This window comes from Leopardus geoffroyi, chromosome A2 (genome assembly GCF_018350155.1).
Source record: "Leopardus geoffroyi isolate Oge1 chromosome A2, O.geoffroyi_Oge1_pat1.0, whole genome shotgun sequence".
NCBI classification, from domain to species: Eukaryota; Metazoa; Chordata; class Mammalia; order Carnivora; family Felidae; genus Leopardus; species Leopardus geoffroyi.
In genome coordinates, this window is record NC_059331.1 from 5,913,097 (window position 1) to 5,940,650 (window position 27,554).

General features: G+C 55.0%; 1 protein-coding gene across 1 annotated transcript in view; it reads left to right on the forward strand.

Annotated features, from left to right (window-relative positions):
* ELAVL1 (ELAV like RNA binding protein 1) overlaps window positions 1–20,177 on the forward strand; it is a 39,333-nt gene extending 19,156 nt beyond the window's left edge. The window contains exons 3-6 of the mRNA XM_045496421.1: window positions 4,851–4,954; window positions 10,771–10,924; window positions 15,581–15,806; window positions 18,568–20,177. Coding sequence (XP_045352377.1) covers window positions 4,851–4,954; window positions 10,771–10,924; window positions 15,581–15,806; window positions 18,568–18,892 — 809 coding nt within the window. The 3' untranslated portion in view covers window positions 18,893–20,177. The remainder of the gene's footprint in view (window positions 1–4,850; window positions 4,955–10,770; window positions 10,925–15,580; window positions 15,807–18,567) is intronic.
* The last annotated feature ends 7,377 nt before the right edge of the window (window positions 20,178–27,554 follow it).

Genomic DNA, 27,554 nt, shown 5'->3' on the forward strand with positions numbered 1-27,554 from the left:
AAATAAATAAATAACCTTGTCTAGAGAGAGTGGTGTTTGGAAATGGAAGAGCATTGGCTCAGAGGCCACCCGGCAGGGCATGAGTAGTGCTCACAAGGAGGCAGCCTCCATATTCTCCAGGCAGCGGCTCTTGGCCTGCTGGCCACCAGGAGAGACCCTAGTGTCAGGCCCTGCCCAGGCCTGCTCAGTCAGCCAGTCTGGGCTGTTTGAACATCTGTGATGTAAGCTTTCTGGAGGACGGCAGTTCTGGTTCAGGACCAAGTGAAAGAAGCCGAGCTCTTCCCGCAGTGCAGGGATGGCGTGAGCTGGGGGGAGCACTGGCTTCTGGGATATCCCTTGGCCTCAAACCCAGAGTTTATTCATGCTTCATCCTTGGCCGTTCTCTTTCTCATCTGCTGCCCCCTCCCCCTCCCCTAGATCTTCACCCTGGGGGTCTGCTTGACCTCCCCTGCCAGCACCGACCCCAGGCAGGCCCTGCCTGCCCTCTGTAAGTCCCAGCAGCCTGTGCAGGATCCGTGCCCTGCCTGAGCGCTGCCCCTGTTCCACCACCAGGCCTCAGACCTTCCTCTGTCAGGGCTTGTCTTCCATTGCCCTAAATGAGGGAGCAGCACCTGATGGGTCTTGGTGGCCTTGATTCTAGCAGGCTCACCGTGTCTAAGGGACAGGAGAATCATCCATAAGGAGATTGGAAGTACGCCTGCCTGACCTCTTGGGTCCTTGAGCTTGAGGCAGGCCCTCGGGAGCTGTGTCATTACCCTGCACGGCTTATAGACCCTGTTAGAGAAACAGGAACTTGGGGGCCTGCTTTGGGAAGTGAGGGCCTCCCCCAGGTGCCCACTCTGAGTATAGACCATTGAGGGTCTGCAGAACTGGGGGGCCCCACTCTTCCTCATTCACTTCCAGCAGCAGCTCTCAACCTGGGCTCCACATTGGGATCGCTGGGGGGCTTTAAAAACTGCTGAAGCCACCCCCACTCTTACTACACCCCACCCCCATGCTGATAGTGGTTCAGGTTCTGGGCTGGGCAGTGATAGTTTTTAGAAACTGCTCTGGTGATTCTGGCAAGCAGCCGAAGTCGAGAGCAGTTGGTTTATGGTGAGTGGCCAGGTGGAGGCAGGGACTCGGCACTGTGTTAGGCACTTTGGCCAGTGGCCTCATCCGGTGGGTGCAGTCCAGGGCTCCTCTTCACTCCTCACCTGCCTTCCCTCCCACAGCATGCAGGTGCCCGCTGTAGAGGGTTGGACAGACTCTCAGGGGACAGGGCCAGCCCAGAACAGGGTGTACAGAGATCCCTCCCCATGAAGCTCCCTCCTACAGCAGCCCATCTGTGGGCCTTTCGGCGGCTCTGCCTTCTGCTGCCCGCCCCCCGGCACCTCCCTACCCAGCCTCGCTCCCGGGCTCTGCCTGGCAGCCTGTCCCCCCCCCACCCCCACCCCCACCCAGCAGCCACCTCTGGGCCATTCCCCAGCTCGTCTTGTTCAACTGTGCTGGCTGCCTTTCATTTCCTGGAACACACCAAAGTCTCCTCTGCCTCACGGGCTTGGCACCTGCTCTTCTGTCTGGGCCGCTTGCTGCCAGCCACCCCAGGGTCATGCCGCGAGTGTTGGCTCCTCACTGGGTGCTTCTGACCACCCTGTCCACCATGGGCCTCACACCCAGGAGTCCTTCACACCACTGCGGAAATTTTCCTTAGAGCCCCCCGGGCGGCAGTTTTGTTGGTTAGTTTCTTGCTGCTTTGCCGTCGGCTGGCCCATCAACCGTTAAGGCACAAACTGTCTTCCGCTGTGATCATCAAACCCCCTGGCCAGCCTAGCCTGGGGCCTGGCACATAGTAGGTGCTCACTTAATACTTGTCAACTCATTGACGAGAACCGGAGGGGAAGCAGGCCTAGGAAAGGAGGCAGTGGCCGCTTGAGGGTGTGTGACTTCCTGGGTGACGTTGGCAGTTGTCCTGGGAGGCTACCCAGGAAGAGTGTGGCTGGCACAAGAGCCAAGGGCAGAAACCTGGGGGTCATCTCAGTGGGATGGGTAGAAGACTAAGCTTGGGAAGGGACAGCTGGGGAGAAGGAAAACCCAGAGAAAGAAAACCTGGCGTAGCTGTTCCATTCTGGGGGAGGTGACCCCTCAAGTGAGTCGGCCGTGCCCAGTGCTGCTGAGAGCTCGGGAAGCTGCGTCCTGACCGTCTCTGGGGGTGGCACCTGATGGTCGGACTGCCTCGGTAGACTGGCAGTCTGCAGTGACCACCCTGGGGCCGGGCCACCAAGTGCCTGGGAGGCTAGGAATCAGGACCCGGGAGTCGGGCAGGACCCATGTTTATATGCCAAGAGCAACCAGCTGTGGCTGAGACACAGGAGTGTGGCCCAGGTATGAGTCCTCATCAGTGTCTGGTCTCCCCTAGCAGGACTTGGGCCACCTGTGGCACTGGCAGTAGAGGAGATAGGTGGTCTAGGGTTGGGCTTGGCCTTGTGGGAAGAGCAGAAAGACAAGAAGACACAAGTGTGGGTCGTGCCGACCGAAGAGGCAGAGAGTCCATCCGGCGGTCAGGCCAACGGGCTCCATGGCCTGGGTGTGGTGACAGATGGGCAGAGCAGGGGTTGGAGAGCAGGTGTTTGGGAGTAAAAATCCCAGCAAGCCTGGAGTTCAGTCAGGAGTCTGTACCATAGACATTCTGCATTCTCAGCTTTAATGTTTGCCGTTTGGACCTTTTGCGAGGGCCCTAAAGTTCCCAGCCTGGAGCCAGTTGTGGTTTTCTGTACTGTTTTCTGAACTTCTGATTCTGACTTTCTTGCTAGTTGGGCGCCAGCCCCACAGCCCCGCTGCTCCGGGGTCCTCGCTCTCTGGGATTTAGGAGCTAATAAGTCTCTGAGACCCATGGGGTTTTGTTAGAAATATGGTTGTGGAAGGGCAGGTTTGGGTTTGTTTCTTTCAAAAGGAAAGCGGCCCGTGCAGCACTGCAGGTGGCTTGTGTAGTTGCTGTGCCCTGAAGGAGGGAGTACACCTCCGCGAGGTGCTCCTGGGGCATGGGCCACGCACGGACTTCCTTCCAAAGCCTACGGTTTTGGCGGGGGGGGGGGGGGGGGGGACTTTTCAGTGGAGGAACCGCCGGCCTCGGGGGATCCAGGCCAGCGCCAACACCAACAAAGCGATAGATCATGGTGACAGCACGCAGCCCCCAGTACGATGTCAGGAGGAGGGCCCCTCGCTCTGGGGTCTTCCTCCCAAAACCCGTCACCCACTGCAGTCTCGCCATGAGAAAAACATCTGATGAACCCAAGCTGCAGGAGAGTCTACAGAATTCCTGACCAGTCCTCCTCGAAACTCTCAAGGTCATCAAAAACGAGGAAAGTCTGAGAGCTGTCCCAGCCAAGAGCAACCTAAGGAGACGTGACGGACTGCATGTCACGTGAGATCCTGTGTGGCCTCCTGGGACGTAAGAGGACTTTGGGGGGAAACTGAGGCAATCTAAATCAAGTGTGGACTGTGGTTAATTGTAATGTATCAGCATTGGTTCCTCGGTTGACAGATGTCCCATCCGGAAATAAGATGTTACCACCGGGGGAAACGGGGTATGGGGTCTGTGGGAACTCTTTCTGTTATCTTTGTAATTTCTCTTTAGATGCAAAAAAATAAAAGTGTTTAGGGTTTTTTTTTTTAAGAAGTGGCAAAACTGGGTTAGGCTCTCTGCTGGGTTCCACATCTCATTATCCACCTGAGGGTCTGGGTTCAGCTGGCACCCAGAGACCCCCGCCTCATGCGGCTCAAGGCCCGGCATGTTTTCTACCTGCTTGTTATCGCTCTCCACCAACCAGAGGAATGGAGCAAAGCTCACCACTCTATCTCTGTGCCCAGAGCCGTGCCTAGCATTCGGTGGCTGCCCGCCAGCACGGCGTGTGGGTGGGTAAGCAGTGGGCATGTCGGTTCTCCTCTCTGAGCCGCCTCCTGCCTGTCCTCTGTAGCGAAAGGACAGGCCTCCTTCCACTGGGCCCCTCGGCCTTGGCTGCTCTCTGGGCCCCTGGGAACCCACAGCCCCTCCCCTGCTGGGCTGCATCCCTCCCGTAGCATGCCGTTGGCGGTCACTCCTGCCACTTCAGTGTTTCCCAAAGAAGAGGTGGGGACACCCACGCGTAACCTTGGCTTCCTTTCGGACGAGCTCAGGTGTTGTTATCCCTTGGACTTGGGCTGATGGTGCTGTCACATGACAGCTGCTGCCAGGGGAAGCCTGGAGGCCTGGCCGGGGCCGTGAAGGCAGGTGCACGGCCGGCCGGGGACTTCCCTCAGCTCCAGCTTCCCTTTGTGCCCCACGTCATCTGCTTTTTAGCTGGGTTGTAGGTGTTCGGGCAAGTGAGGGAACCGGCACTGGGTGGCACTAGAGCCCAGCAAGCCTTCCCGCTGTTGGGGTGCAAGCAGGGGAGAAACCCCTGGACGCAGACGGGTGGCCGTCATGCAGCTCTCCCCACCTGCCCATCTCGCCCACTCGTGACCGTCCTCTCTCCTCACCCTTGGGAGTCCCCACATCTCAGCCGGGACTGGGGGCACCGATCATCATCATTGCTTTTGTGATGGGTTCCACGGGATGCCGTTAGTAGCACAGTGTTTCTTTTTAAACGGCCCTTTTAAAGAAAAAAAAAAATTAACAAAAGTAACACTTGTCCATTGTAGAAAATTTACATGTCGGCCAAAGAAGCGTAACAAAAAAACGGTACAGATGATGACCGTGGGTCTTCTAACCCCACTTCCAGGAGGCCATGGCTTTTAACGACCTTGTCCTTTGGAGCCCAGTCTCACATGGTCCTGTTCACCCTCCCTGGCTGTCGGCCGGTTTACCAGTGTGCACGTGTTCTCCCACACAGGGCACAGCTTGGGCTATGGCTTTGTGAACTACGTGACTGCCAAGGACGCGGAGAGAGCGATCAACACGCTGAATGGCCTGCGGCTCCAGTCAAAAACCATTAAGGTAAAGAACTGCCATCGCCACCTCGTTCCTGGCCTCCAGGGGTCTGTGCTGGGCCCCCCGGCCTGGGGGAGCGACCTCACTGACCTCACCTGGGCGAGGGATCTTCCCCTTACTTGACCATCACTATCAAAGGGACCATTGGCTTGGCCATTTCTCGGAGCCCTGGTGCATTTGGGGCATCTGGGGTGCCTCCTGTCTGCTTAGAGTTGAAACATTGCATGTCAGACCACCCCAGGCCATGCTGGTGCCTCTCAGCTTCCTCAGCCCCGTGAGCAAAGGGAGAGTCACTGTGAAGGGCACTTAATCGAGGGCAGTCCTCTCCCTGGCCCAGGGTGTGCTGTCCTTGTGCCGAGCGAGCATGTGTCTGGCCTTGCCCTCCTGTTCCCTCCTGGTTTGTTGCTGCAGCGACAGCAGCAGCATTGTCCCTCACGCCCTCCCTGCCAAGGTCTCTCCCTTCCTCCCCAGTCACAGCCAGGTCATCGAACATGCATTTGCTAATGTTTCTTGAGTACCTGTATGTGTCAGACAGTGAACAGATGAATTCCTGCTCTCATGGAGGGGCGTGTGTGTGTGTACACTCATGTGTGTGAGCACGTTCCAATAATAAACCGAAAGTCCCGTGTGGCAGAGGTAAGTGTTGCGGAGGTACATGGCGGGGGATGTTCTGGGGGGTGGCTTCGTGTTGACCGGTGACTTGAGGGATGCAAGGGAGCCACCAGAGTCACTCCCAGTTGAAGGGCTGTGGTGGCTTCCTGGGACGAGCGGGCAGGTCCCCCAGGCCTCGCAGGACAGCTTCCCCCGCCCTCATGTTCTCAGCTGCTGCCTCTTACCGCCCCCCCCCTCCTGCTCTTGGTCCAGAGCCCCGCCTCCTCCCCATCCCCAAGTGTCTGTCCTCTGGCTCATGTGATCTTGTGCAGCTCCAGACCCAACCTGGACGACTTTGGTGTTTTCCCGACCTTTACTCCCTACTGCACCCTCCTCGAATAGGCCTCCTCCCACTGCCCCAGGCTGGTGCCCTGACCTTGCTTCCTGCAGCAGCCTGGGGTACCATGCCCACCCACTTCACCTGTAGATCTGGCAGGTCAGCCGTTGTTCCTGAGACGCATGCCCGCCGGCGTCCTCTTCCTCGACGGGAAGCCACGTGGAGTGAGATTGCCCTCTGAGCCTTTGGACCTGCCGGGTCCTCCCACCCCATCTCCCATCCCTCCGCTTCATGTGGGTGTCCAGAAAGGTCCCTCTTGGGCCTTATATCAGGGCTGGGCTTCCTAAGCTTCCCTGGACATCAGAGCCACCTGGGGTACTTTTGCCATAAAGGTTCCCAGGGTTGCGGCTTGGGCCTCCCCAGTCACACTGTGGGGTGGCCCTGGGAACCCGGATTTCTTCCCGCCTGCCAGGGAAGTCTTGCAGTCTGGCTGTTCGCAGCACATGTTCATTTGGAGGGCGGTGTTCCATTTCTGCTGTTGAAGTGTTTGTGATATGGATTGCTCAGTGGTTTAATCGTCCCTGAACCCCCCCTGTGGACTAGACCTGCGTGCACACAGGCCCTGTCGCGTGGTCCCCGAGGGCAGGAGCGCTGCCCACACATCTCTGTGGCCAGCACAGGCTCCCAGAGGCTCCTTCCACTGTGGAGCCTGGTGAAGGAAGCCACATGTCACAGCCTTTCCACGTGTCTAGTGACTTTTGTTCCTCTCCACCAGCTCCGCGTTGTTTATTCTCAGCCCAAAGCTCCCAGTCTGTTAGGAAAGATCTGTTGTATTTAGAAAATGTTTGCCAATGCCAGGAGGGCAGTTACTCTTATTCAAATGCTGAAAACTCTTCATTACACAAGTGTGTTCTGGGGGCCAAGCCCTCTGCCTGGCGCTGGGTTCCATGGCCGATGGGTGCCCTCAGCTAGCTCACGTGTTAACACAGATGTTAATTCCCAGACCACCATCTGACTGGACCTCACATGGGCTCCACCCAACTCGTAAGGCACTGAGAGTTTCCCTCAAAGTCACAGTTGAGACATAGGAGAGCAGGAGGAGGTAGGGGTAAGGAGGGCCGGGGTGGGGGCACGAGGGTGTTCTGGGCAGAGGTGTCTACAGGGGCCAACATGTGCCTCTTATGGACACAGGTGTGCTGCAGGAGACATACTGGCTAGCACGTTATGGGAACTGCAGGCTATCCCCAAGGTTGATGCCCCATTTCTCACCCACAAAGGCAGGACCTTTCCAAAGGCTCGCCTGCCCCCCAGGCTCTGCGATCATGGCACCCCGCGGCCCGCCTGGATGTGCCCTTGACCTCACTGGCATTCACTCTGTCCTCTGTGGTTGTAACGTCATTCCTTGATCTGAGTAGGGTGTAAGGAGTTTCCCGATCCCTGTGCCCTGTGACGGCAGTCCAGACAACCCCAGTGGGTGTGTGTGTGGAGGTGACAGGCTGAGTGTGGCACAGCACTGATCTTGTGTGATTCACGTGACCGGTACCTGTCAAGGGCCTGCAACGGGCCAGGTCCTTCCATACCTTGTCTCTGTTTTCCTCACCCCAGCCTGGGAGAGATGATCCCCAATTTAGGGTTGAAGAAGCTGACGTGTAGACTTGTGACAGGTCTCCCAAGGTCACACAGGTAGAGCGGGGCAAAGCCAGGGTTTGAAACGAGTGCTGTGGCTCTGGGCACTTACCACCCCTGCCTGGCAGCTTCCCCAGCCCAACGTGGGAGGTGAACACCAGGAACCAGAACAGTGTAGCTTGGATTAGCCGCAAACAGAGCCCAGGAGCCTGCGGTGCAGTTAGGCGGGCGTTATTAATAATAACAGCAATTGCTTTTATTCCCTCGTTCGGCATTTAGTCGCTGAATGCCTGCTGTCCACCTGCATCTGTTCTAGGTGCTGGTGATACAGCAGCAAAGACAAAAGTTGTGCCCTCATCGAGTGTTCTACACAGCTAAATAAGTGAAACATATAGGATGTCAGACCAAGATAAATGCCATGGGGAACATTTACACGGAGGCGGCGGTGGTGGAGGGGGCTGGGCACTGCTTGTGGGTGGGGGGCTCCGGGGCGAATCAGGTGGTCAGGCAAGTGGGTTTGTGTCTTAGGACCGCCATAACAAAGCACCACAAATGGTCTTGGGGGGTGGGGGTGTTAACAGGGATTTGTCCTCACAGCTCTGGAGGCCATACGTCCGAGACCAAGGTGTGTGGCCAGGTTAGTTCCTTCTGCGGCCATGAGGGAGAGTCTGCCCCGGGCTCTCCCCTGGCCTGGGGGTCGCTGGCCACTCTGGCGGTCCTAGGCTCATGGAAGCGTCACCTGGGCCGCTGCCTGCGTCTTCACTTGGCGTTCTCCCTGTGCGCACCTTTGTCCAAATTCCCCCTTTTTCTGAGGGCACAGTTACTGGATTTGAGGCCCATCCTGCTCCGGTGTGACCTCATGTTCATGAGTTACATCTGTGACAACTCTTTCCCAATAGGGCCTCGTTCTGCTGTGCGGGGTGGGATTAGGACTGCGACATATGAATTTGTTGGGGGACAGCCCTTTATAGGAAGGTTTCGTGAGCACGTGCCAGGAGACCTGCCTGGGGCAGAGGAGCAGGTGATGCCGAGACCCCGTGTCATGGAGCCTCTGGGGCGCCAGGTGCTCCAGTGCAGTGTTCTTGGAGGCTGACCTGACTCTGAACTTGATAGTGGCCAGAGAGGGAGGGAAAGCTGCGGTGGTGGTCAGGGGCCTCGAAGAACCTGTTGTCAGAAGCACATTCGGCTGTAGAAGGCGTTTTTCTCTCTGGGGCTTCATCGAGGGATGATCATGGTCAGTACCAGCCTCTGCGCTGCTTCCCCGGTGCCAGGGTCTTGGTTTGAGGATGCTCTTTCCCACAGTGTCCTTCAGTAAAGGCCAAGGGCAGACCCCAGATGTAGCCCCATCCAGACAGATCTGCAGAGGGCCAGACAGGATGGTCGTGGGAGGCCTGGCCTCCCACTTTGGCCGCTGACTGGGGCCTTTGGTGAAATGGGACAGCCAAAAATTGCAGCCACGTCCTCTGGCAAGAGTTTGAATGGGGGTGTTCTGTGGGCTGGTGATGCAGACCTGGAGAGTTGAGGCCCAGATGTGAGAGTTGACACCCTTCTTTGGAAGTTGAGGAGCATGACCAAGCCCCAACTGGACTGGTCAGCCACCTGCCGCTTTGGAGGGTGCTGGGGAGAGCCCGCAGGCCAAGGTGGCCTCTTTATCTCAGGGGACATTGCCATATCTGCCCCACTTGCTTGGAGGCCACCTGCCCCCAACAGGACCTGGTGCTCTGGGGCATCTTCCCGATCAGATCAGGGCCACTTTTGTTCCACTCTCTGACGTTCGGTCTCCATGATCCTCGGCACCTCTCTGGAGGAAGCTGGGCTCTGACCACACCACATAATTTCTCATTCGTTCTCTGTCTCCTGCTAGACCACATTCTGCTCTGCTGGCAAAGGTCGTGTCTGTTGTCGCCTCTTAGGGAATGTCATAGATTTGGACTCAGCAAGCACGTGAATGCCGGGGCCGGGGTGGGGTGGGGGCAGTGTGTTCCTGCCCACCTGTTTGGCACTGAGGGGCCACACTTCTGCCCCTTCTGGCAGGCCTGAGCGTTGCAGTGAGAACATACCTGTTGTCTGTGACCTTGTGCTGCCTGGTGACGCCTGAGAGGTCGTGTCAGTTCCTGGGTTATGGTCTCAGGCTCTTGGTCTCCTGAGCTTGTGACTCTCAGAGAGAGCATTATTGTGCATAGGTTCCTGTCCCCAACCCTTCCAGAGCATGACTCCCTGCCTCCTCCCTTCTTATTTCCCAGCCTCCTGACTCAGATCTGACTCCATTGGGTGTCATTGAGCCCTGTCCCTTCAGGCCACACAGGGGCCTTGTCCCAGCTGCTCCTTCCCAGCAGGGGTGTGACCTTTGTCCCATCCCTTTTTTTTTTTTTTTTTTTTTTTTTTTCCAGAGAGAGAGGGCCCAAGTGCCCCTGTGCGAGTGGGGGGAGGGGCAGAGGGAGGGAGAATCTTAAGCAGGCTCCAGGCCCAGCTCAGAGCCGAGAGAGCTCTATCTCATTCATGCCTGTGAGATCATGATCTGAGCTGAAATCAACTTAACCAACTGAGCCACCCAGGCGCCCCTCCCATCCCTGCTGGCCTGCACGGTCCATGGCCATCCACAGCCATCACGCTGACCTGGGAAAGCACCAAGGCCTATCTTGCCATCAGCCCCTGAAGCCTCCCGCGTCTAGTGCACACACCTACCATCTTATCTGAGCGGCTGCAGAAGTTCCTTGCAGGGTTTATTCGGTTTTGCAGAACAAAACCCCAAAAAGTATGGAGTCATTTAACGTCAAACACTGAGTGTTAGACTGCGGGCTCCCCAGCACCCCAAGGTCCCCCGTGGGCTCCAGTGGTAGGTTTGCCTGTTGGCAGGTGGTGTCGCTGCACCCCCCCCCCCCCAGCAGCACCCAGCTCCCTTGCCTGCTGCCCTTTGGGCTCTTCACTGTCCAGAGAAGGGAGAGGCCACGGTAGGAGAGACGGCTGTGGTTGAGTCCTGGCCCTGTGTGCAGCCACCCGTTGGCCCTCAGTCTCTCGGCTTTGAAACTAAGACTATGTCTGCCTCATTGTGGGGCGTGAAGTCCAGGTGAGAAAATGCTACGGGGTGTCCATCTGGCTCGTGGCTTGGCCCGCGTGAGCTCTCACGCATGCTGCCGCAGATGGTGAGTGTTGGAATGATTTCTCACCAGAAGGGTGGCTTTTTCTCGCCCCCCAAATCTAACCCCGTCTCCCTCGATGCTTTGGCCACACACCTGCCCTAACCCCAGAAAGTGGTTTTGTTTTCAAGGTGTCGTATGCCCGCCCGAGCTCAGAGGTCATCAAAGACGCCAACCTGTACATCAGTGGCCTCCCAAGGACCATGACCCAAAAGGATGTGGAGGATATGTTCTCTCGGTTCGGGCGAATCATCAACTCCCGGGTCCTCGTGGATCAGACCACAGGTACGGTGGGTGGCCCAGATGTGGGTGAGGTTTTCCTCCAGACGGACTCCAGAGTTTCCAGGAAGACAAATCACTGCGTGATTCTCAGCGTCAGTAGTTCTTCCACCAGGGAGCACAGAATCAGAATGAGGAGACACTGGCTTTTGTTTTACGAGTCCGGGGATGGAGGATGCAGTTTGATGCATTTTATGGTGAAAACACCAAGAGATCCTGGCACCTTTCCTCAAGCACCCAGATGGCCCAGCCTGGCCTGTGAACGGGCGGAAAGGCCACCAGTCAGCCGTTCGCGGCAAGCTCTTAGGCACTCGGGGTGCGGTGTGGGACAGTCTTCGCTCATGACCCAGAGTCCCTACTTTTCACTGGCCCGAAGCCACAGGTAGCTGCTTCTGAGGAGCTGTTGTTGTCTCCATGATTTGGATGTCCCCCTCGGGTAGCACATTCAAAGCTCAGAGAGCTCAAGGCAGTAAATTCCCCTCACTGACCAGCCTGGCCACTTTGCCAGCCCCTGTCAGGTCACCTCAGCCCAGGACATTAGCAGCCTGGGCTCTGGGCCTTACACGAGGCCATCAGACACAGCCGAGCGGAGGCCCCTCACCTGCCCCCGGGAGACTCCCGCGCAGGAGGCTGGTGCCAGTCCTGACCGTGCAGCCTGCCCACCCCACTGGCCTGGGCACTGGGGTCAGGACATCCGCTGTCAAGCCCCGTGCGTGGCTCTGTCTGGGGAGAGGTGAGCTTGGGCCACACCTGCTGTAGGACTCCTCTGTTCTGCCCCAACCAGGAGTGGGAATCTGTTGACAAACCGCTCACGGAGCTCAGAGAAGCCATTAGAATGATCTGCGTTTGATGTTCATGTTCTTCCATGTCCCCGCCCCCCTTGGCTGTGATGTGAAAACAAACACTGGGTAGTTTGGTCCCAGAGAGTCATACCTGTGAGGTGACTCCCTTCCGAGAGGCCAGCGGCACCCCTAGGAGGCTGCAAAGCAGATCCCAGAGAGCTTGTGGGCTGGGCCCTCCTGGCCTGTGACAGAAGGGGGTAGAGACACACACACATCGTCCTTGTCCCTCCGAGCTGTGTGCTTTGGGGTGGGCAGCCTCACTACTCGCCCTCCCTTCTCCACCCCTCCTCTGGAAGCTGAGCTCCGCATCTGCTGGCCCTGCTGCCCAGGCTGCAGTCCTGAGGCATAAGCAGCTCGAATCCCCGGAGGCCTGAGCGGAAGGGGAGCCTTCTGGAGTGTGGTCCGCAGGTGCAGCTCGCCGGGTAGCCCCGTGCCTAGTGCAGATGCCCACTCTGACACCAGGCTCTGCCGGAGGGACAAGGACCACACCGTGGCCTCTGTTCTGCAGCTGTGCTCTGGGGCGGGGAGAGGGGTGAGGGCGAGGATCCTATTTACTTGGTGTCAACCCCTTTGGTCCACACCAGGACAGTTTCCTGGGGTCCTTGAAGCCCCCGTACTCACCTTCAAGTGCCAATTGAGAAGGAACAATGCAGTGGGCTGGTCAGTGTATGTGTTTGTCCTCAGCCCCACCTGCATAGGAGCACCTGTGTGGGCTGCCTGGGGACCCGGATGGTATGACCACGCTGGGCCACATTCTGTTTCCATCGCCCTCCTTTTCTACGTGTCATACATACCGCTTTGCCTCTACTTGTCTCTGTGCAGCCCAGCATGACTGAGTGGAGCTGGCTGTCTCCAGGAACACCCCCACCCCGGACATCTAGCTTTCCCCAGTGGCTCTCACTACCCTGAGGGAGGTCACTTATGCAGACAGTTCCCCTCAGCCATTTGTGAGGCATTTGGTCTCCTTTCCCTCTGTAGGGCTGGTGTCTCTTAAACATCAGGATTGCCCCCCGGGCTCAGCCATGAACTCAGAGTGGCGTCCATGGGCACTTCATGCTCTCTCAGGCATCCCACCAGCCTCTGCTGAACAGCAGAGGGACTGTCTTCAGAATCTTTGTGAGGGCCAGAAGGAGGGGAGATGTGAGGGAGTCCCTGGGGCTCCCTGTCCAGGCCTGGGGTGTTGAATTGGGGAGTTAGAACAGCGGACCCCCAGGACTGTGGACTTCCATTCTGTCCTCTGCTCCAGAGGGGGCCACCAGCGGGGCTTCTCTGCTGGGACCCAAGGAGTCCCAGGGGACGAGGGCAGAGACTAGCAATGCTGGCGGGTTTGCGGGTCCAGTTTGCTTCCATATGATGTGCCTTGTAGCATTAAAGGGATGGGGCATCGCTCTTGGAAAAACTTAACGGCTGACAGAACTTAATTTTTAAATTTTGTTTTCTTACCTGTTTTAATTGTGAACCTTATAGGTTACTCATCTGGAGATCATGCCATTGATTGACCTCTACTCTTGATTCTAAAAACAGTAGAGAGGAAAAAAAACACCACCACGGGCCCCCTTCAAAGGGTGTCTACTCATCAGATCATTTAGTGAACATGTTCTCCCTCACGCTGACATTTTCTCTCTTGGGTTGTCTTCGTTTCACTTGGGCGGTTTCCATTTGAAAGTCATTTTACAAAACCAAACAGGGAAACCACATGGCACACACACTTTTCCTCTGTTCCATCTCAAGGTCCTTATCACTAGGATGGAACCTTCTCCCCAAGGGCAGCTTCCTGCCAGAGCCAGCCAGAGACAGCTGTCAGTGTTTTGCCTGAAGTTAAATACCCGTTCAGGCGTCTGTCTGTCAAAGGTGCCATTCATGCTGTTCAAGAGTAAATAAAAACAGTGTGTGTTGAGTGTGTGTTTTTAGGTGTTCCTTCTGAACTGAAATTGAAAATGAGTTGAGGCTCTAGAATTTTCTTGGCACACATGTGAATTGTCAGGTTGGATCTCATGAATTCAATGAGTGTCTTTGGTGAATTTTAAATTTATATATATTTAAACGATCGTGGAGCCCAGATGGAGGCAGCCTTGAAGCCACTGGGGGCAGCTGTGTGCCCTCCCAGGGCACTGTACTGGGGGGAGACCAGGAGGGGCAGGTTCCCAGTTGGGTGAGCTGGGATACGTGCTTTTGGACTCACCATGGAGTGTCCACTGTGCGTTACAGTTGTAGACCGAGATTCCTTGGCCCGAGGCTCCCTGACTGCTGTCTACTTGCTTGAATGGGGCCCAGGCCCAGGCATGGGATTCTAGGTGCACAGTGGGCAGCCATGCCTCTCACCGTGACACTGGTCGCTTCAGCATCCCACCAGGCATGCCTGAGCCTCTCTTTGCCCCTCTGCGGCCCTTGGGCCAGCTGGGGAGACCCACATCCTGTGCCCATCGTGGGTGTGGGAGATGAAGCTGCTTGGGGGGGGGGGCATCTGGTGTGCTCACTTAGCTGGTGACCCCCCAGATCCTGGGCTGTCCTGCTTTGGTAATTGTCATGCACTGGGAGCCGAAGGCCTTTGTCTAGAGAAGGAAACGTGACCCCAGGCAGGCTATAACTGGCAGTCCAGATGAGAATGTGCAGGATAGGGCTGTCTGCTACAGTCCCCCCACCAGGGCACATCCAGGACTTGCCCTCGACTGTCACCTCTCCACTGCATTTTGATCTTCCCACCTGACCCCTGTTCTCCCCAGGAGAAGGAGCCAGGCCTCTTCCCCAGCCCCACCCTGTTCGTCTAGTTCTGCAGGGGACAGTTGTCATCTTTCCTCCCAGGCCTAGAACATGGATGGATTAGGGTGGAGGATGGCCAAACCCCGCTTCTGCCCGGTTTGTGTGGGTCTCGAACCCATGCTGGGCTGGCCAGACCTTCAGCAGGGCCTTGGATCTCAGGCAGCCTGGTCCCGGTCCACATTCTTGCTCTGTTGAGGGATTGGGTTACAGCAGGGACCCAGGGCTTGACTGCAGGTGGCTCAGTCTATGTGGCGAGAGATGGTGCCTTCCTGAGGCAGCTGGACACCACGGCAGGGGGCCCCGGCCCTTCCCACTCGGGAACAAGGACAGGTTTGGTGTGGGCCCCAGGCAGGGAGTGTTAACCTGCGGGGAGTCTGCGGGCAGGTGGCAGCACCACTGTGTGCACCTGAGCAGTTTTCTGGGGGAGAGCGAGGGGCTCCACTCAATTCTAGGCAGTCCTAGGACATTAACAATGGAACATCCCAAAGGTGAGTGAGGTGAGGGCAGGAGGAGGAGAGGGCTGTGGGCCGAGGCTTGTTCACTGGACTCTGTCCCCTCTGGGGATGGTAAAGGCTGAGTGAGCAGGGACTCTGTCAGGCCGGCCTGGGCGGGGACAGCCTACAAAGGCCTGGCTGGGCTACACGAGCCACCGTCACTCCTTGTTCACAGGGCAGGCCGCGGGGCCCCAGAGCACAGGGAGAACCCTGCAGACCCTACCTGGTGGGCGCTGAGAGCGATGGAGGGTGTCCTCTCCTCCAACATGTTTTTTTTTTGTAAGAGGCTGGGGTGTCTGTCTGGGACATCTGTCACCAGAATGTCTGTTGGCACTGAGGCTGTGTAGTTGCTGCTTCAACTCAGAAGGACGTCTGAAAGCTTAATCTTGCTGGTCGTTGTTTTTTTTTTTTCAAGTTCATTCGTTCATTTCCACGTTTAGGCTTCATTTTTGTTTGCCTCGTTACCTGATTTGAAACCATAGCTGACTGACTTCGCTTTTGCTTTTCAGTTTTAAAACTCCTTGTATTTTCTCCCCTAACTCCGTTTTTGTTGGTTTGTTAAAAAGGTTTGTCCAGAGGGGTTGCGTTTATCCGGTTTGACAAACGTTCGGAAGCAGAAGAGGCAATTACCAGTTTCAATGGTCATAAACCCCCAGGTTCCTCCGAGCCCATTACAGTGAAGTTTGCAGCCAACCCCAACCAGAACAAAAACATGGCGCTGCTCTCCCAGCTCTACCACTCGCCGGCCAGACGGTTCGGAGGCCCCGTTCACCACCAGGCGCAGAGATTCAGGTGGGTCGGGAGGCGGCGCTCTCATCAACCCAGCTCTTCCCACCGCGGCCCGGCCGGGTCCACCTGGCTGGTCAGAAAGCCGCGCTCAGAATCACTGTGTCTTCACGCCCCTGCCCCCATCGGAAGGTGTCTGTGTGAAAGGCGTTTATGTCCATCCGAGTATTGCCTGAAGTGGAATCCAAAAGGTGGTTCCGTCTCCAGCCAGCCCCCCGCCCCCGGGGGCAGAGTCCGTAGCACCCCAGGGCCCGGTGCTCAGTGGCCGGAGCTCGGGGCCATGAGTGTAGCAGCCAGAAGATGCAGCCTCGGGTGTGCGTAGGGGAGAGCTGCCCTCCTCCTCGGCGCGCAGCCCCTGCTCCCAGCCCTCAGGTAGCCCTCTCACTCACCTACCTGGGCGCTCACCTGCATCTCTAAATATCACACGGCTTCTGTTTTAAAAGCCCTGTCCTGGAGGCGAAAGGTTTTCTGACATTCCCTCGTCTTCCCGGACTGAAAATGACTCCAGTTGCCAGGTTCTAGGAGAACAGAGACGATGAGGGTCAGGAACTTGGGCTCCAAAATCGGGCGTGTTCTGCCTCACAAGCAGTGGCAGTCCCGATTTCCAGGCCACTTGGTTTTTGTTTTTGTCAAAACCGCCATCAGTGGCGTGAGGCATGTTAGGGATCTTTATCTCTGTGACTTTGCAGGTTTCCCATCTCTGTCTTGGAGAGATTGGGCAAAACCCTGCACAGAGGCCCCCTGGGGAGGCACTGTCTTCAGCGTCTAGTAACGCAGAGTTCTCGACTCAGCTCAGGTTCCAAAGCTAGCCTTCCCTCATTGGCTTTTCTAGTTTAAAGACAAAGGCCGGGGAAGCGTCTTGGGATGGAAGTGAGGTAAATCCATGTTTGAAGGCCAGCTGACATAGTCTGTGTCACTGCTGGTCAGGTGGGACGTGTGGATGGCAGCGTCCAGCAGGTTCCCAGTAACCAGACTGGACGAGCAGGGAAGAGGGTATGGGAGGAGGGGGGACTTTGGTCACAGGAAGGAGGAACAGAAAAGAAGGGGGACCGGAGCAGCCAACACTGCTGGCCAGGCCGGAAAGGGGTCTTGACAATTAGAGGCTCACCGCGAGGAGAGACAGAGGGAAGCAAGGATGGCAGGAAAGGTGTGAGGAAAGACTGGCCACTGGAAGGTGGACTAAGATGAGAGCAAGAGGGAGAGAGGCCCAGCCGAGGGGAGAGTGTGCAGTCTGCATCTCACAGCAGGAAAGACCTCCCCCCCCCCCCCCCCCCCACCACAAATACTCAAGAAGGGCTCAGGTCTCCTTTGTACATCAGAGAAAAGAATGGGAGGTAGGTTTCACTGCAGCCAGGATGAAAGAAATCAGCTCCAGTTAGCAGGGGAGAAACCAACTAACAATAATTAATAGGAATGAGAATCACGTCAATAGAAAATAGTAAGGTAAGACTTCAGGTTATTTTCAGTATAACAGGTACATGACGATTTGGGTTAGCTAGTTTAACTCGGACCCACATTTGGTTTCCCACAAAACTGGAGGCGGGGGACAGGTCCGTTAAAGTCAGAACGTCTTTCCAGTTTTTATTGAAAACCAGCTTGGCTTAATGTCACACAGATACAAGGGTGTCTTTACCCACCCCCTTCAGTGCCACTGTGGTCCCTGTTGAGTCGAGACCACTAACAAGCCACTGGAGTCATTGAACCAACTCTGACCTCCTGATGCAAGCTGTTTAAAATTCCTCCCGTACATTCAAAGCCATGGCCAGTGATGTGTCTTGATTCTTCCATACCTGCCTTGAAGAGATCCCCTGGATAAGTGGGCTGCACCTGGGGAGCTGGTCGGTCCGTCTTGTTGTTATGTCCGTCAAAAGAATGAATCTGTTGATGGCCCTTGAAAGCACCTGCTTACCCCTGGGTCAGCCCCACAGCGCGAAGCCTGGTTTTATTTTAGAGCAGGTCATGTTTCTTGTTTCTTGCACGGTGTGGCCCCCCAGACGCTCTGTCACGCTTGGGTAGTCTTAAGCCGATCCTAAGGCCATTACTTTTTAATTTCCGAAGCCTTTCAGAGGGCTGTGTGGCTTCAGTAACGATTTTGTCTTCTCCCTTAGTCCTACTGCAGTGGCCACACATTTGTAGAAGGCTTATTTTTTATGCAGCTGGAAGCGTTGCTTTGGAAAGAGGCCCACACTTTTGGTACAGCTTGGCAGACCTGCAGGCCGCAGGCATTGCTTCTGGGATGCCATGAGCCAGCAGCGGAAGGTCGCCTGGAGCTGTGGGAAGGAATTCCCTGTGCCCTGCGGTGGCCCTTCAAGGGGTGTGCTCGCCTGGGACCCTCCAGCAGGGGCAGCCAAGATGAGGGCAAGATAGAAAATTTGGAGAAAGAAAAGGAAAAAAATCCTGCCCCCCACTCCCTGATGTACACACATACGGAGGCATAGAGTATGAGGATCGAGCTTCCTCCAGGGAGGTCCGAGGGTGGAACAACACCCGAGAGGATGCGGAGAAGCTTCTGTCATTCAGCTAGGGAAGCCTGGGACTCCCCCCACCCCCACCCCCACCCCCAGTGATGGAAGGTACTGGAGGGAGCATGGCTCCCAGGGAAGCTGGTCGAGGCTCTGACCCTCTGGGCAACAAGTGTCTCTCCCCAGGGTCCACGGTCTGTAGTGCAGGGAGCCCCCTCCCCCCTTGCTGAATTCCTGCCCGTGACGGATGGGGGCGCGCCGGCCTGCATGACCTTGACCTGCATGCTGTGCTCTCTGTTTGCTAGGTTCTCCCCTATGGGTGTAGATCACATGAGTGGGCTTTCTGGTGTCAATGTCCCGAGCAACGCATCTTCGGGCTGGTGCATCTTCATCTACAACCTCGGGCAGGACGCCGATGAGGGGATCCTCTGGCAGATGTTTGGCCCCTTTGGGGCGGTCACCAATGTGAAAGTGATTCGCGACTTCAACACCAACAAGTGCAAAGGCTTTGGCTTTGTGACCATGACAAACTATGAAGAAGCCGCCATGGCCATAGCAAGTCTGAACGGCTACCGCCTGGGGGACAAAATCTTACAGGTTTCCTTCAAAACCAACAAGTCCCACAAATAACTCGCTCATGCTTTTTTTTTGTACGGAATAGATAATTAAGAGTGAAGAAGTTGAAACTTTTTTGTTAGTGTACAACTCATTTTGCGCCAATTTTCACAAGTGTTTGTCCTAGTCTAAATGAGAAGTGAAGAGGTTTTTATACTCGGGGATGCAACCGACATGTTCAAATGTTTGAAATCCCACAATGTTAGACCAATTTAAGTTTCTTAAGTTATTTCCTTTAAAATATATATTAAACAGAAATCTAAGTAGACTGCATTGACTCACCAGTCCCTCGGGACGGTGGTGAACCTGAAGCATGCTTTACCCTCTAAGACTGTCTAACACTCATTTCATTCGGTGTCTCCACAAACTGGATTTAAAAAAAAAACAAAAACAAAAAAAAAAAACAGAAAAAGGAAAAAAAAAAAAACCAAAAAAAAAAAAAAAAGACCTGACCTTTTAGTTCTAGTTTCCAGACTAAAGATGTTAGACAGATGCTGAGTGTGTGCTTTCCTCAGCCGCTTCACCATTTTTAAGCGATTTCTGCTTTTGGTTGACGGGAAATTGCTTTCCCGAGCAGGTGCCATCGCCACCTCCTGCTCCCTCAGCCCCGGGCCCTGCAGGGGTGCCCGCCGGGGGGGTGGGGGGGGCCGCCGCTGGGGAAGGGGGGCCGCACGTTGGGCCCTCCACGGAAGGACTCGAACAGGTCTCCTAAAGCCCAGGCGCCAGTGGGAACGGACCAAAGAGTTTCCGGGAAACTCCAGTATATTCCCCAGTCAGACCTAGCTCCCGGCACGCCCGGGGATGTGTTGCTACCCTGACATCCCGCATTTCTGTCCACACACGGCATGCACGGTGCCCCGCACATCGGACACCGGCGTTCCCCATCGTTTCGCCAGTCCCCCAGAGCATTTCACACGGCGCAGGTGCGGAAGACCGCTCCATATTTTACGACCCCAGAAACATTTGAGCATTGTATTTCTCGCATCCCTTCTCGTGAGCGCTAGACTTTGTTTTGTTTTGTTTTGTTTTCTATTTTAGTCGGATTTTGTTTTGAAACTTTGCTTTCGTATGAACACTCAGCAGAAAAGTACTTACTTCTTGCCAGTTATCTATTAACAACAACGAGAGAAATACCCCTTTGATTTGTAGTTTTAAAGATTAACCCTCCCAAGTTCTCTTCATAACTGCCTTGACATTTTGGGTTGTTCTGTTCTGTTAATTTTCTTTTGCTTTTTTGTGTTTTTTGTTTGTTTTTACTTTTGCATTTAAGACCATTAAATTTGATTTTGTTTTGCTCGAATTTTGTTTTGTTTTTTATTTTACCTTTTCTTTCTTTTTGGCTAGGTAAGGTACAGATGGCCAGCATTCAGGGAGGATTTATAAGTCCTTCAGAAACAAAAACTTGCCTGGAGACCAAGCATTTGCACATCTGTGACGCAGGAGTGCACAGTCACAGATGGCACTTAGTTTTAAAACGGGGGAGCCGGTAGGGAGAGGCAGAGAGTGAGCCTGAGAAGGGGCAGGGCCAGATCTCCAGGCACCTCAGGAGTGTGAGCTGACTTTCATAACTATCTGGTGTTTAGAGAGGACCAGAAACAGGGGAACTCAGTACCAGCAGTTTTTAGTCTCTACAAAAGGCTAAAAACGGGTACCAGTGGGCAGTTTTCGTTGATCGGTATCATGGAATTGCGGCATTGTCTATTTATCTACCTGCCTACCTACCTATTTATTTATTTATGTATGTATGTATTTATTTATTTATTTATTAAGTGGAAAAAATTGGGCACAGCCTTCTCCAGAGCAGGTCAGTGTTCTGAGAAGCCCCCGGACAGTTTGAGGCTCCCCGTTTCCCTCAGACTCCGTTGAGGGCCTGCCGACCGCTTGCATCGTCCTCCCCAACTTGAGATGTTGCCGTGTTCTCTTCCCACAGAAGGGCCAAGTGCATACCTTGAGGCCTTCTCATGAGTTGGCCACGTGCCACGGAGGACCTCCCCCTGCCCCATCTCACCCTCAGCAGAAGTTTCCAGACCCTGAGTCAAAGCCAGCTTACGTGCCTCCTTCTGGAACCCAGAACCGAGGCCCGTTTGTCTGGATTTGACACAGAGTGGGTCCCCACTCTGTCCACCCCAGAGCGCCCTTCACCACAGACCGGGATGTTTTCCTGGAAGAATATGCCTTTCAGGTTGCGCTAGCCTTGGGCCAAGCATCTTCTCTGCGAAGGTGAGATTCCCAATTCCGAAAGTGACCCTTCGGTCTCTTCCTTGACACACATTCCTGCCTGCCCTCACTAGTGTTGGATTTCTTACTCTGATTCCCGTCGGAAGCGTAAACTGTGAAAGACAGTGGGCTCGAAGCCAGCACTGGCATTTCCCTCCCCTCCCTGTTATCTGGACCATATCGATTATTCTGATGTTGGCACGGAGGAGGAGGAGGAGGAGGAGGAGGAGGAGGAGGAGGAGGAGGAGGAAATGAGCCTTTGAAAGCGGCCCAAGGGGTAAAATTGTCCTTTTACGTGGTCTCCACTCTTTAAACAGCCTTCTAGCTAAAACCCCAGTGCATTTCTTTGGGAGTGTTACTTTGCAAGTTGTGTGGAAGGATTTCACTTTTGACATGTGACTTAACCCTGAAAAGCAATTGTCACTCCCATCGAGGTACCAGATGTTGGCCCTGTGTCCGAAAAGTCCCATTAGATCTTCCTCAGGCTTGTTTGCAAAAGGAAGATCCCATTTTTTTAAAAGTCAGGATCCAAAAGAAACTGTTTTTTAAAAAAATTTTTTACATAGATCTATCACATTTGTATTTCGCAAAATGAGTGCTCTCCTTTTATTTGGGAATTTTGATGAAAAAGAATAAAGAGTAGATGATGTTAATTTATCGAAAGTTTGGTTTGGTACACAAACACCAAAGAGGCTTTGATAGAATTTTCTTTTGGCCTGCGTAACTTCCCCTGATAGTTGTTTGCTGAGAAGCTCCCAGATTTGTGAACCTGGTTCCAGTTGAATTATTCATTTTTTACGCTCTGGCTCTGCCCTTCTTTAGTTTTTCATTGTAATATGCCAAGCTGTGGTTTTCTACGCTGGCTGTGCCTCTAGTCGCACGCCCTGTGACTGGGTTCCCCTTCCCCTTCCCCGCCCCCTGCCCCCCTGACTGCCACCATCTTGCCAGAATAGCTGCAAGACGGGCTTTCTTGGCCTGTGGGCAGATGGTGCTGTGTGGGCTCCACCTTCTTTGTTCCCCGAAGGTGAGTCTTTTCCCTTTGCCAAGGGCAGCTGCCTTAACCTTTGAGAGTCTGCGCTTGGCGTTAGTGCTGGAAACCCAGCGCGCAGGGTCTGGACCGTGCTGCTGTAGGGAGCTCTCTGAGCTGGCAGCCGGGCAGGGGGCGGTCCCTGCTGGATCAGACAAGTCGATGAACCTGAAGACAGTTCCTGGCAATAACTTGTCCTGGTTTCCTCCCACACTAGGACTGTTGACCGACCCCCAAGTCTGCTGTCGGACTTGAAAATCAAAGTTAACGTCACCTAGCTGTTGTGTTTTCACATCTGATCCAGCCTGGCTTTATTTCTCTGTGCTTTTTGCAGCCTCCCTGGGTTGGATGAGAGAAAGAATAAGCTGCCAAAGGTCTATTTTCCCCAGCCCTCCCCCTGAAATCCTTCCCGCCTTCCCAGGACCTCTGGCACCTCTGGGACCTGAGGCAGCTCCTCAGGAAACACCTCCCGCTGCCCATCAGATTCCCAGGCCCGGCCCCCAACTCAAGTCCCAAGTGCTTGCCGTTGAGTGGCATTGATAACTGACCCTCGCTTGCAATAGCCGTAGATAGACCCTGAATCCCGGACACCCGCCCTCCCCGCCACAGCCCCCCTGTAAGGTTCACATCTCCCAACCTTTTCATTTGCCTCTGACTTCTAATGATTGTATCGCATATCTTCCCACAGCCTTTTGGGGACATAGTTTTTCGTTTCCCGCTTGGTCATTACAAACAAACAAAAAACCCAACAAGTTACTTGTAGGGCACCGCAGGGACCCAAGTTAGGCTCACGGATGGTTCGAGCAGCGGCTTCGCGAGGATTGTGTTGCATTCCGCCAGGAGACCAGGCTCGTCCGCTGGGCGGGGCCGCCTCTTTACCATGTAACGTTGCGTTTACAGTGACTTGCTCTGGGGGGCGGGGCGCTTGACCAGCTGGCTCCCGTGTTGTGCAGTAGACGGGCAGACGTTTTGTATATTAGCGTGTTTTAAGTTATTGATTTGTTTTATATGAAATAATTTATTTTTCAGGTACCATCTTTCCTTTTAACTTTGTTTTTACATGGGTTTGTTTTCAATAAAGTATGACACTGCTGTCCAAAAGCCACCAATAAAACGAATCCCCTTGTGTTCTTTTGAGGAATGTTTATGTAACTAGCTCTTTTTTTTATTATTTTCAGGGAAAAACAAAAAACAAAAACAAAAACAAAGCCCTTCTCAGTTCTCCCTCTCCCCATTTGCCTTTTTATCCTTGTGAATAAATGTTCTTTAGTGTTCTAGGAGGAAAAAGCAAACCTAGATTTTGATAATCCAGAAGATTTCAGCTTAATAAGGAAGCTTTGAAAGAAGACCGTTTTTCAAAATTTTAGTGAAGTGTGACTATTTTCTGTCAACCGCTTTCTCGAAGAGAGTGACACTTTTGCACCATTTTCAGAGTTTTTATAGAGATGCCAAATTGATATATTTACATGTAATGGAAACATGAAAACGTTTTATTAAACAATTGTTCATAGCTGTGTAGACATTTTAATTCAGCTTCCAAAGCTCTCAAAGCGTATTTTTTGGAGTACGGAGCGATAATCGGGTTGGGGTGTTGCTTACGCTTCCCAGTGACTCGACTGTCCGAATACTTCGACCTTTCCGCAGGGATCAGGTTCGTGTTAAACGCTGTATGTTAACCATGACTGGAATTCTGTGCTATTTTGGTAATAAACGAAGTGGGCTCGTTGAGACGTGGTGGTGTGGGGGTGATGGTGTGTGATCGTTAGCTGCGGTGTGTGATCGGGGCTGCGGGTGACTTCCTCCCGCCTAGGTGAGCGAGGGCGGCCTCCTGCCAGGCTGTCCCCTGTGTGCCAGGCCACAGAACCCTGGGACAGCCCCGCCCCGGGGGGGAGAGAGGGGAAGGCCCCAGACTGTGTGACCGGCTTTCCCCCACCGCCCGCTGCCTCTGCCCGGGTGTGCCCCTTCCCTGGACGCACTCCCCAGCCAGCCCCCTCCCCTGCGAGACCCGGGGGCCTCTCTTCTCCAGCGCTTCTCTCAAAGGTTTGTGGGCCTCCTTGTGTTGTCCCTGGGCGTTGCCTGTCCATCCCCTCCCCGTGGCCCTGTGGCCATTCTGACACTAATCTCCTCTGGTGACGGGAGAGTGACTTTTAACTCCCCTGGAGGCACAGCAGAGCTCGAGGGCCTTAGGGTCAGAGTCTGCAGTCTGAATCCTGGTTCTGCCCACTCCCTGGTGTGCAGTGCGGACAAGCCACCGACTCTCTGGGTCTCCATTGCCCCCTCTGTGAAATGGGGTCCGGAACGCCCACCCATCTTGCTCTTCTCCAGATGTGGCTACGTGGTCCCACGGGTGGCACTGTAGCAGGAGGTGGCTCCAAGGGTGTCCCTCGGTTACTCAGACCCAGCGGCCAGCTTGGGGCTCCCAGCAGGAGCTCCTGGGGCTTCTGGGCAGCCTCTCGGGTGTGGGCCGTCCTGGTCACCAGGGAGGAGGGATCTGGGTATCAGCCCTTCCTCGTGTGTGGGACACAGGACCGGCTGGACCAGAGCGTGTGTCCGCCTCCAGAAGCCTCGTTTCAAAGCAGATTTGGCCTCAGCAGGTCTGGGGTGAATTGGAGCATCTGAATTTCTAATGAGCTCCCCACCCCCACCCTGCCCGCTGGTGATGCTCATGCTCCAGGGACCCACTTTTGAGAAGCAGAAGGTTTAAGAGGAGGCTGTGAGTGCCTTAGGGAAGCCTGCCAGCCCCCACCCCCACCTGTGGTGATGGCTTCCGCTTCCCCCTCACCCCAGAATGTGGGGCCCTGAGAGACGGAGCCCCGTGTGCAAGGTGGGGGAGCTCTCGCCACCAGACTCTCTCCTCTCGGGCCGCTTTTGTTTTTCTTTCCGTTCAAGGTTAAGGTGCTGAGAGCCTGCATCCCTTCATGTTTGAGGTTTGGGTTTTTTAGCTTATAGCCTCAGTAATATCTCTGCGCAGTTTAAAAGGATTTCCAGAAGAGAAGGGAGAAAATCAGTCCCCGGTGTTGTCTGGGAAACCACGGTTTGTGTTCAATGAGAAGAAGAGCCAAGCTGTGACGTGAGGGTGTCTTTTCCTAGGGGGTGGGGTACCGGGAACCGACCCCCGATCTTCTGCCACTGGCCTGGAGCCTCTGACCGGCGGCAGCCCCCGGCTTGGGAAGCCACGTGGGAGCCCTGCACCACAGGTAGCGCCGGCCTGGGAGCACTTCCCCCAAGTCCGCACCCTGCTTTCCCACGGCCAGGGCCTGGCAGACGCCAGGGAGAACCAGCCTGAAGATCCCCTGCCCGCGTGGGGGTGCCGAGAGCCAGGCAGGCGGGGCAGCAGGGGAGGGGAGGGCATCGGAGCGGGAACTAGCTGACCCGGGAAGAGTTCCCAGTAGCTGGAAGGTGGTGATGGGCCGTGATCGCGACTCTTAGCTCTTAGCCATGCCGTTCGTTCGCTTTGCAAAGTACTTCACTGTCCTTCGTGGGCACGTGCCTGTGAGGGAGGTGTTACTCTTAGTGGTGTTCGCGTACCCATTGTACAGATGATATGACTGAAGCTTAGCTGGTTGGAAAACAGGTCATGTGTGCCGGTGATTTTTTTTTTTTTTTTTTTTTTTTAACCAGTTTGCTATAGAGCATTCTAGATTTGGGCTGCCCCTTAGTTTTGTGAGCATAAGTTTCCAGAAATAGTCTGGGCAGGGCCTGGAGCTCCAGGACCACCAGGGGCCCCTCGGGAAAGACTCTGGAATCCAGGGCAGGAGGGCATGCTGCCTCCCAGTTTTTAGCCACAAATGAATGTTTCGGCCACATAAATAAAATTGCCACGTCCCAAGGAAACTACCGCATGGGTCGTCACCAAGTGCGGATGGCGTGATGGGCATGATGTGACTTGCCACACCGAACTCGCGGCAACCAGGAATTTCCCACAGAGCCCCTCAGAAAGCCGGGGTGCCCAACCCAGGCCCACGGGACTCCTGAGGGGAGTCACACGTGCTCAAACAAGAGGCTCTGGGGCAGACACTCTGAAGGCAGGTGTAGACGTGCACACTGCCTTTCCCCAGGGCGGGGGTGGGGGTGGGGGGCTCGGGGGCCGCTCGGTGTGTCTGCCTCTGCAAGGTTCACAGGCCTCCCCAGCAAGCTGGGCCGAGGAAAGGCAGTGGGGGCCTCGAATGCCGAGGCCACTGCCAGCCGTGAAGGGGGACTAGTGCCCATGTCCCTCCCCTGCTGGGAGCGGCTGCCCTCTCTCAGCAGTTGTTTGGACAGGACGAGGGCTGGGAGCCACCAAGGCCACCGCAAGGGTTTTCACAGGGCATCTGTGGTGTGTGTGCTGACCGGGGACGCCCGGGCTGACAGACAAACGGACCACCGCACGGCGGTTCCAGGTGAAAATTAGAAGTGAGTAAATAAAGGAACTCTTAGAAAGGGATGTGTCCAAGGTGGAGGGATCCCAGTCCCCCGGGGACCATCAGTGGAAAATAAGGACGTCCCGAGAGACCTGGTCTGAAATGGAACATGTCAGCTGTGGAGGTATCTGGGGCCCGGACCCACGGACCCACGCAAGCACAGACCTTAAATCTGCTTTGTCAAAAGGCTTTCAGAGTGTGTGTGTGTGTGTGGTAATTTTTTTTTTAATCTTAAAACATTCCACTCATCTGCTTTTGTGACTGAAGAACAAAATCTCAGTATTTAGCAAGTTATTTTTAAACCCTCCAGCCACACAAAGCTGCAGTCTTAAAACATTTTGAATTTAAAGAGATCGTGTGGAAAACGTGGCGCTTTTAATCCACCCTGCCCGGTGCAGGTTATATCCCCAAAAAGCCAGGAATCGGATGGAAGGTGTGGCAGCTTGGCAAGGACAGTGGAGGCGGGGGACAGAAGGAGAGGACAGGGCCATCCCAGCCACCCCTGGCGGCATCCTGCGGGCAGGCGGGGGTCTCACGGTCCCCGGCATGAGTCTCAGAGGAAGGGGGGCCGTCCCCCTGTGCCTTCACATCGTCTCCCCTGTGTGTGTCCGTCTGTCCAAATGGCCCCTCTCTACGACTTCAGTCCATTGGGTCAGGACCCACCCTATTGACCTCATCTTAGCTCATCTCAATTGACCTTAGTAAGGTCTCTAAGTCCCGTGCTGAGGTCCTCGGGGTCAGGATGCCAATCAGGGGACACAATCCAACCCGTGACCGGCCCCTTCCACGGTTTGTCACCAGGCCTTCTCTGGTCTCCCCCAAAGCAGTGAGTGCGGTGGGGGTTCATCGCGTGCCCCCCACTGAGCTCCGCTCGGTGACTTTCAGGGAGGAGACTGACCAAGCTGTCTTGTCGCCTAGAAGGATTTCTCCTGCTCGATTTCATGTGACAGTGGCCAACAGCACAGACTACGTAATCTGTGAGGCTCAGCGCAGAATGGAAATGCGCTTTGTTCAAAAATCTCAGATCTGGGGC